At 42.0% G+C, this 10,389-nt stretch overlaps 1 protein-coding gene across 1 annotated transcript in view; it reads left to right on the forward strand.

The window, feature by feature from the left end:
• The window catches only part of Sec16b (SEC16 homolog B, endoplasmic reticulum export factor), a 44,462-nt gene extending 41,134 nt beyond the window's left edge, over positions 1–3,328 (forward strand). The window contains exons 24-26 of the mRNA XM_090340375.1: positions 2–102; positions 1,208–1,285; positions 2,219–3,328. Coding sequence (XP_090196501.1) covers positions 2–102; positions 1,208–1,285; positions 2,219–2,290 — 251 coding nt within the window. The 3' untranslated portion in view covers positions 2,291–3,328. The remainder of the gene's footprint in view (position 1; positions 103–1,207; positions 1,286–2,218) is intronic.
• The last annotated feature ends 7,061 nt before the right edge of the window (positions 3,329–10,389 follow it).

Below are 10,389 nucleotides of genomic sequence, written 5' to 3' on the forward strand. Positions count from 1 at the left end.
GCTCTAACTCCCTGCATTCTAGGTGGGGGTGACGTTCCGGAATCCATGTATGCTGGAGGAGCAGCCAAAGGCTTTGGGGCTGGAGACTTCTCAGCACTTGAAGTAAGCAGACTATTGGCCGGGATCTAGGCCTCTCCCAGGAGGGTGGTCCAGACTCTCACCATGGTTTGGAGGTGGTGATTAGTGTGGGGGAAGGCTTCTGCCTTAGTTTTCATGGGCCACCATCACAAAGTACCACAGGCTGGGGGATTTGAATAGCAGCAATGTGTTTTCTCACTGTTCTGGAGATTGTTTCAAGGGCCCATCAGGGGGATTGGTTTTTCTGAGGCCTTTCTCTCCCTGACTTGTAGATGCCTGCTTTATCCCCATATCTTTACCTGGTCTATCTTTGTTTGGCGACAGCTTTTGTAAGGACAACAGTCATGTTGAGTTAGGGACGCATTTAGAGTTAGGCTTCTTCTTTTTTTTTTTGTCAGTCCTGGGCCTTGAACTCAGGGCCTGAACACTGTCCTTGGCTTTTTCTCAAGACTAGAGCTCTACCACTTGAGCAACAGCACCATTTCTGGCTTTTTCTATGTATATGTGGTACCGAGGAATTGAACCCTGGTCTTCATGTATGCTAGGCAAGCACTCTACCACTAGGCCAAACTCCTGGCCCACTAGAGTTTGGCTTCTTTAAGTTGGGGGTTGCAACTTATGAATTTTTGGAGGGATAAGATTCATCCCATCCAGCCTCCTTAGGTGAATTCTCCAGTGCTACCTCCTTCTCTGTCCCAGTGAGAGCTAGAATTTACTGGTTGCATTGGTTAGGGCTGTAACAAATTCTTCACTACTTGTCCACTAGCTGCCAGTGGATCTCATGTCTTGCTATGGAAGCATTTGTATTTCTTGAAGTCTAGGTGGAACACCTAGTATTTTAGGCCTTCTGAAGAATGTGTAATTGCTTCTAATGATGGTATCAATAGAATGTATTGTGGCTTTTCCTTCTTACTTGCTTTTAGGTGCAGCACACTTGAGTCTGCCTTGCCACCCTAAACACAGCTGTTGGTTAGTTGTACATACTTGAGCCATATAGCCATATTGAGTTGCTAGAGATTGATTTCCTGGGTCTTATAAGAAACTCTTTCATCCACTTCCATTGACCAAAGTTCATGCTTTGGGCAGACTTCCTGCCATTAATCAGATTTTCTATTATGTTCCATTCTAGGGTGTTTCCTCTGAGCTGTACTCTACACCCCCTTTGAAAGGGGCGGTTCCTCTCTACAACCCTGCTCATGTCCCACAGGTAAGGATACCCTTGTGGGTACAGGCTAGAAACACAAGTTGGAAATTATGGAGACAGTTTATAGTTTACCAATTACTCTACATAAGCTCTTGAGTAATTATCTAACATTACTTAGCCCTGTTTTATATCACAGATACATATACAAAGTGTCTGGCACCCAGGAAATGCTCAATAAGCTGGGAGTGATGGCTTAAACTTGTAATTTGAGATAATTGGGGGACAGAGAATGGGATATGATGACTCAAGACCAGCCTGGGTATAACAGTTCACGAGTTCATCTCAGCCACATGCAGGTGGCACATGCATGTCCTTGCAAGTCACAGGGAAAGCACAAGGCTGTGTGCAGTAGCATGACTCTGTCATCCCAGCCACAAAGGGCAGCATAAATAAGAGGCTCCCAAGTCAGGCCAGGTCAGGAATAGAGACCCTGTCTTGAAAAGGACCAATCCAAGAGTAGGCTGAACAGAATGGCTCAGAGTAGCAGAGTACCTGCCCAGCGAATGCAAGGCCCTGAACTCAACCTACAGTATTTGTTTGTTTGTTTTTTTTTTCAACAAAAAGATAAAGCTGAACAAATAGTGAGTATTCCTCTCATTAGTAAGGAGTATTGTTAGTGTTGCGGTGTGATTACCTCATCCCTCTGTCTTGGAATGAGGGGAATACTGCAATCCTGAAGAAAAGCTAATCTTCACGCTCCTCAGCAACCTAGAACAGAACTAGCTCAGCTGATGAATGCCGTTCATTCTCCTCTCTTAATAATATCAGAAGGCTTCTCACCATCTTCAGTAGATGAAAGCATTCCATTAGAATGCGATGTTGAGAAGCCATCTGTAGCTGATGTGTTCCAGACCGACGCTCAGTCCACCAGGTCATCCTTGAGCAGTTGTTGTGCTTGGGGCTATCCACTCCAGCATTGTGTTTGCTCTCTTCCAGCTCTCCCCAGCCACGAGACTGAATCGGCCCAACCGCCTGGCTCAGCGCCGCTATCCAACCCAGCCATGCTGAGAATGAGCGCCTGTCCCAGGCTTGTCTTTGGGGAACACCACTTTTATGTCACTGTAATGTTTCTTAATTCCCCTTCCCCTTGGCTGTATTTGGGCCCAACAGAAGGTTGTGCCAGACTACTGCCTCCACTGGGCACTTAGAAGGCAAGAAGATGGGACTGCATGAGAAACTGTGGTCTAGACTTCAGTTTAGCTCCAAAGGAGGGAAATGATTTCATCAGGTAGAAAATGGATAAAATGAGCAGGGTGTCGTGGTGGTGGCCTTTGAGATGGTGGCTTGAGGCCCCTTAGGAAGGGGAAGGCCTTTAGGACCTCAGGGCTAGAATTAAGGGTAGTACCATCAGACAAAGCATCAAGGTTCAGAGCAACATTCTGGATTGGCTTTGACCCTTCCTCAGCTTTAGTTATGGACTTATACATAGCTCTAGTTAGCAAAGCTTTTACTCTGAAATGTGATTATTAGTGCCCTTCAACGATTCCTTCTTCAATGACATTTCACCAATTTTCCTCCTGGTTCTAGTTTTATGCACATTCTCTATGCAGTTCAGATTAATTATATTTCTCTCACTTTCTTAGCCAGTCCTATTTTTTTCCCACATTCTGGCATCTGGCTATCAAGTTAGATTGCTGTAGGCATCATATTGTCATGGTAACTACTGCACCTAATGATGCAGATGGATGGAACATCAGTATAATAAATGATGGAAAAAGCATTCCCTAAAAATTCATACCTTCCATAAGAGGGAAGGGATGAGTGCCTGATATAGTTAAATACCTCTCTTCCTACCTCAGGCCTTTGCAAATTGATGTTCAGTGGGTCACAGGGGTCTGAATAGGAGGAGGAGGGATATCTTGAAAATTTCCATCTTTCCTTTCAAACCCAAAATAGGAATGATTCTTGCTGTTTGTCAGATTTGCTGAAATTGCTCCTCACAAAGAACATTTTTTTGTATGTGTAATTGTACATAAAGGTTTTGTACTTTAATGTACTATGGTTCTGATTTTCATAGCGATTAAACCTAGATAATTTTGTAGCAAATGCTGTGTTGGGCTGAATTTTTTCTTTTTTCTTTTTTCTGATGGTCTCTGTCTTGAAGTCTTTCTAATAATGGTAGCATTGTGTGATCAGGTGTGACGAGCTGGGCAGAGCCCTTTTCTAATGAAAAATCAGGGACTGCGCCTCTTCACTTCCAAGTTACTCTAATGTTATCTTTTTTTTCAATTTAAAAGATGGTCCATATTAAATTGTCTGTATTTAAAATTGTCCATATTTTAAAAATATGAAAAAAAGCTCAGTGGACACAAACCAGTCATTTCACTGGCTGTTGCATATTCCGTTGCCTAAAAGTTTTATTTCATGTGTCAGGATAAATCTGACACATATACATATCTGACTTATATACATAAGTGCTTTGTGTCCAGAAGGCTTTCAGTAAATCGAATTCTCTTTTCTTCCTGCTGCCCCTTGGATTTGGCATGCTGACTCCCAGTGCTAGTATTGTAGCATCAGCCTATGGGTGGCCCAGGACCCAAACAGTCTCAACTTGAAGCCCGCTCAGGAGCAGCGCTGTGGGGCCTTGTATAAGATGACTTCACTATCCTGGGGTTTAGTTTCCTCATCTACAATGATAGTAACAACACCTCCATTAGAGGGCCTTTGGAAGAATGAATGAATCACCCAGAGAACTGCTAGGAAGGTTTGAAGTACGTTCAATGACTAGTGTGGAATCTAATAAGTAAACTTCTGACTTTTTGTGTTTTGCTTACCTGGTTCAGCTATGGATCTGCAATTTTTGACAATTACATAGATACTTATATATAATTGGAATAATAACTAAAAAAAATCTTTCGTGAGATGTATCTTAATTGCTTAAGCCAGTTTCTACTCTGCATCCCATCTGCCACCAGTGCTTAGATGATGATGAAGCACAGTTCCTCTGGGACAAAGTCACATGGAGCACTTCCACCAAAGAGAATGAAGAGCAGAGAAGATGGCAAAAACTGGAGCTGCTTGCTTTGTCATCTCCTCCCCCCTGTTAGATCACTCCCAGAGAATGCAGGACTCCAGCATTCAACACAGCCAGCATCCAGCTTGCTAACTTTTCTGCAATGAAACCCAGCAGGAGGGAGACAGGTGTTTTATGCACTAGAAGGGGAGGAGGCACATGGTGTCTATGTTATTCCATGATGGAAAGGTTTTACTCTATCCCTGTCAGAATGTGTCTATGAATCTGGATAGGCGTGATTAAAACAAATACTTTGCTCACTCGTCAGGGAAGTTAGGTTCCATAAGGGTTTGAACTGGCAGGGGAGATACCATGATCACGAAAGGTTTGAACTGGGGTCATTCAAATTTTTTTATCTATCAGTTTGGCAGGGTCTTGAGGACTGTGTTGTTAAAGGTGGTGGTTGTTTTATAGCTCCAGCTGGTTAAAAGTAGTTGTGGTGAAGAACAAATGCAGCTGTAAGGGAAAACTGTTTTTTCTCCTTCCTGTTATAAAGAATAGACCAGGAATGGAAATGTGCTAGGGCTAGAGACCCTTTCCTCTTCCACAGCCTGGGAGTGGCTGCAAGCTGTGGGGAGAGGCTGAATTTGGCTGGCAACTTGTCCAATGTGTCTTGGGAGCCACAGCAGCTGGGGATGGCCAGATTATCGTCTTAGCAGAGCTCTGTATCCTTGAATCCTGTTGCAGACTCCAGAAAGAAATACTGGCTCAGTGGCCCAGAAAGCCAGTTGCATCCCACAGTGATACCCCATAAGACAACAGGAAAGATCTTTGCAAGGTTATAGAATACACTGTGGACTTTGTCTCTACCAGCAATCTCTTTAACAAAGTAATGACCCAATAACACTATTTGAAAGGGAAGAACTTGCTGGGGATTGGTGGTTCACACCTGTATTCTTGCTACTCAGGAGGCTGAGATCTGAGGACCTTGGATTGAAGCCAGCCTGGGCAGAAAAGTCTGTGAGACTCTAATCTCCAATAACCTATCCAGGAAAGTCTGGAAGTGATGTGGTGGCTTAAGTGGTAGAGCGCTACCCTTGAGCTCAGAGATAAGACCCAGACTCTGAGTTCAAGCCCCAGAACTGGTAAAACAAAACAAAACAAACAAAACCCCCAGAAGAACCTAGGGCTGTGGATGTAGCTTATGTGGTAAGTCACTTGCCTAGCAGGCTTGAGGCCTTGAGTTCAATTCCCAGTGCCACAAAAACCAACAAACAAAAGGGAGCATGTCAGATACTCTCAACTGGCAAGTTTTCTGGGAGTCTCTGCTCCTCAGTACAGTACAAGCTTGCAGGAAGAATTCATCAGTGATGAGAAGTAAAGAAGCCACATTTTCCTTGCAAAATAGAGTGGCAGTATGCAAATGTGCAATTCTGCTATATCCATATAATTTAATATTTATATGAAAACATTCAAACTTAATGTTCAATAATTTGAAAGAGAATAAACCATTAAATTCCACTTAAGTGTCTTTATCACATATCACCATTCCAGCCCTCTGTCTAATCTCCTTATGCGGCTGTAAAACTGTGAATGAGCTTTATGCTTCAGTCAGCTACACACTCTTGCTTCAGCCCTGTCTCAGCCTTCAGCATGTGCAGGATCAAAACCTCTGCTCTGTTTTCCCCTCCAGAAAGCAGATTTATTTTGGGCCCTTTTCTCTATATGAGCAATAAACTGCATTTACTTCTTTGTTAAAACCAGAATGCCTTCTCTCTGCCGGGGCTAACCGGCAGCAAACCAGGGTTCGCAGATTGGGGTTCCTGAAATCGGGGGCAAGGACTAGGAAGAAATAGAAGAGAGACAGACACACCGGGTCCGGGATGTCCGCAGTCCAGGTAAAGACTGCTGCGTTTATTTTTCACTCCCCCCTTCTTCCCTCCTCCAGACCCAGGGACCCTCCAGGTGTTACATTCATATGGTGATTCTCAGGTCATTTACATAGAATAGGGCCAGAAAACAATAAGACAATAAAGCCATCGTCTGATGCAAGTCAAGGTACAGTTTGATTCCACTCTGGCTCCCAACATCTCTCCAAGAGGGAATATACAAACCAAGCCACTTTTCTTTTTGAAAGGAATAATAGGTGTGCAGTTTGGGTCTTTCTATTTGTATCATTTTTTCTTCCTACCCCTAAAAGTGTTTTTTTTTTTTTTTGGGTGGTACTGGGCTGTGGGCTTAAGGCCCAAATCTTGCTTGCAAACACCTTGCTACTTGAACCATGTGCCTAGCATAATTGGCTTTAGTTATTTTTCAGATACTGGCTGTTGTTTTGCCTCACTTGGTTTGGGACTGATCTTATTACCTATTTACTTCTACCTACCTGGGATAAGAAGTGTGTACCACCATGCCAGGATCATTAGTTGAGATGGTGAGATGATGGCCTTGAACCTTGTTTCTGTCAATAAATAGCCTTCCAACTATCTGGGATTATTGAGAGGAAACACTACACTTGAAGTGATTTTTTTACCCTTCCCTTTTCATCTTAAGCTGGAAATGGAACATACAGCAGCATGATCTGTAAGCCACAGCAACAAGATGGAGGTACTTATCCAAGGTGACACCTAAATGTGACCTCAATGCCTGCCCAGCCTCATAACGTGCTTACATATAGCCATCACCCCTCAAGTCTTTCAGAAATGGCATTTTAATGAGATTTAAAGTTACACCGAATGAAGATTAATAGTATGTTGAAATGTTTTCATCATGTTTTCCCGAAGTGAAGGAATCAGCTTCCCGTTCTCTTTCTGTATTCATGTCTCCAAGGTAATAACACTTCTCTGGATCAAGCACAACAAGAGTTTAACTGGAGAGGTGACCTGTGAAAAGTGCTTACTATTTTAACATGATATGCTTCCAGGCTCCTACTCATCTAAGAGAGAGTCTCTTCAAAATTTTTTTTATGAATTTTAAGAGGAAGAGATTTTGTGGCTTCTCTAGAGGCTTTCAGGCGTGGATTATGTATTCTTAAACATAAGAAAGTGATTCCTAATACTTTACACAAAAATACTTCATACGTGGCTCTTTAAAACTCTCAGCTGGTCCTCAGTAGAGATGGGAAACAGCTGCTTACCAGCTGTGCCCAGAGCCCTGTCACAGTTTGGAAGGCCATGTCATCGTGCCTTAGTCCTTTCATAAAATGAAAGGGCGTTCTCTTCACTAGACTGGGGATCTTTCTTGGAATCATTTTAGTAGAGACAGTGGTCAAACATTCTACTGTATAGCAATGGTATCCAGCATTGCTTCAGCACACCTGGTATTCAAAGAATCAAAACCTAAGGAGAGACATTGAGTACCTTGTCCAAGTTCATACTGGTAAGGATGAAGGCAGATTGGAGCCTAGGAGATCTGACCTCAGAATCTAGACTTTCTGTTACATTGTCCCTAGACAGATGTACATTTGCTCCTTTGTTCCAGTATTAATTGATGATGTTTCAAACCTTACACTTTTTTTTTCCTGTTCATAGTAATTTTGACAAACTGGTTTAGATTTGCTTAACTTGCTATCATAGAAGACCTTCTCCCTTTCCTGTGTCCTTTTTAGGTATTTGGAGAAAGGAAAGACACCCCAACCATTGCAGGAGGTACCCCGTGGAGGACAGAGGCCTAGGTGGGGAATAATTTTGTGTTTGTTCACAGATGTAGGTACCATCCTAGGAGCTACACTTCACAATATATATTTTTTTTAAAACAAAACAAAACAATTTCTTAAGCCTCTTTTAGTCTACCTATGCATGTACGAATGGATATATGTATGTATAGATGTATTTATATTTAGCAGCAGGAGGAGGTTTTAAACCTAAGGTGTGTGTATGCTAGACAAGTGCACTTCCACTTGTTCTATACTCCTAAGTCCTTTTGTTTTTGAGATAAGGTCTAGCTTTTGTCTAAGTTTGCCCTAGACTCAAAATTCTCCTGTCTTTATATCTCAAGTAGGTGGGATTACTGACATGAATCACATGCCCGGCTTTATATCTCCTTCTGCATAATTACTTTTTATTTATTTATTTTTACTCCCAGGAGAGGATTATCTGGAAAGTAGACTTTCAATGAAGAACCTTCCAAGTGGCTGGCACTATGAAAGCATTTCTATTAGTTTATTTTCTGTTGCTATAACAACATACGTCAGGCTGGCTAAAGGAAAGACTTTTGGAGGGTGAGCACTCAAATCTGGGTGGTCCCATTTGCTCTCTGGTGAAGGAATTCTAGGCTGAATTACCACATGGTGGGTGGCATTGGGCTGCAGAGTGAGCAGCAGGGAGATACTACACAAAGATAGCAAGGAAGAGAAGGACTAACCTTTATTTTTTTCTAAAAAAACCAATTATTTAAAAAATATTGATTTTTTAAAAAAAATAGTAACTCATCTGGGGACTAACCAAGCTTCTATGTCTCTCCAGAAGACAGCATCCCCAGTGACCTAACTATCTCCCACCAAGCTCAATTGTGTGTGTTGGTACTGAAGACTGAACTCATGAACTCAGGGCCTTGGATTTTCACTCAGCTTGTTCACTCACAGCTGGGTATTCCACTACTTTGCCACACCACTAGCCCGACATTTCTTTTCTTTTTCTTTTTGGTTAGTTGGAAGTGAAAGTCTCACAGACTTTTCTTCCCAGGTTGGCTTTGAACCTGATCCTTCATGACTCAGCCTCCTGAGTAGCTAGGATTATAGGCATGAGCCATCACTGGGCTTAAATTTCACCTTTTAAATAGTTTCCTATCTCCTATCTCAACATACTAGGAACAGGAACTAAGCTTCTAACACTCGTGCTCTGGGGGATATGCTCAAACCAAATCCATGTTATAGTGACATAGACTACCTACCAGAATAGGATGCAACAGAGCCTGTGCCAATAAATCTCAACCTCTGATCAGGACATATTAGCTAATATTTTGCTTTCCCAAACTAGGTTCTTGGGAAGACAAGGTCCTGATCTTCAAAACGTTTCTGAGTTTTAAGAAAAGGCAGGATATAAATCAATGACTTCTTCCATTGCTCTTGTGTTCTGCAAGCACGACTCAGGATTTTTGAGAAACCTCATTGTCCTGCAGTAGAAATAATTTAGATTTTTGGACCTGAAAGTTTAATTCCTACTTCTGTGTTATTTGGGTATATATCCCTGAATTAAGAACAAACCAGAGCCTGACATTCATGACCTCTTTTCAACTTTTCTTTGCGAACAAGAATACAAACAACTCACTTAAGCCTGCAGTGGCCACAATCTTCTTCCTAATGTGTATGAATTAAAACAGTCAGTCAGAATCCAGCCCCATTTGCTTTGTGAAACACATATTACTGAAAAGTTGCAGGTACCCGAAGCTTTGCTAAATTAATATATTCTGGAATCCACTGGAATAACTGGAAATTTAAAGGTAATTGATGTTAAATCTCTAAAAGGAAGAACTATTTTCACATTCCCTATGTCTCACATGGTAGAACTTGAATTTGTAGTCTTGAGGAAGGAAGAGTGGAAGAAGACTTTTATTTTCACACTTAACATCTCCTACTGAAGAAACTTCAAGTAACTTAACTGAGTTTTGGATGAATACTTGGAATTCATTCACCCAGCTAATATTGCTGTAGGATCTTTCTTGAGATAGAAAGGCGTGATTGAAGCCCAGCTTTCAAAGACTCACAGAAGAATTAATGAGTGACCAAGCTCAGAGCTGTTGGGACTCTAGGCCATGGCAATCCCTTACTCTTGGGAAGGGTCTGGAAGTAACTTGATTGAGGAAAACAGCATGGCTTGTAGAAGTTAAGCGATTTTCCAAAATCTCTTTAATTAAAGTTCTGATTTCCCAGCTGATGATCTTTTCCTTTGAATATGAGAACATAATTTAAAGCATAAAGTTTTTATTACCACACTGAGGGTGCATCTATAATAAGGCATCAATAATAATATGCCAAGCACTAGTGGCTCATGCCTGTAATTCTACCTACTTGGGGTGAAAGGTCCACAAGCTCTTATTTCCATTTTCAATTAACCAGCAAAAAGCTGGAAGTGGAACGATGGCTCAAGGGGTAGAGAGCTAGCTTCGAGGGAAAAACTCAAGCAAGAGTATGGCTTGAACTTTAAGCTCCAGCACACAT

This window comes from Megascapheus bottae, chromosome 10 (assembly GCF_031878675.1).
Source record: "Megascapheus bottae isolate mThoBot1 chromosome 10, mThoBot2.hap1, whole genome shotgun sequence".
NCBI classification, from domain to species: domain Eukaryota; kingdom Metazoa; phylum Chordata; class Mammalia; order Rodentia; family Geomyidae; genus Megascapheus; species Megascapheus bottae.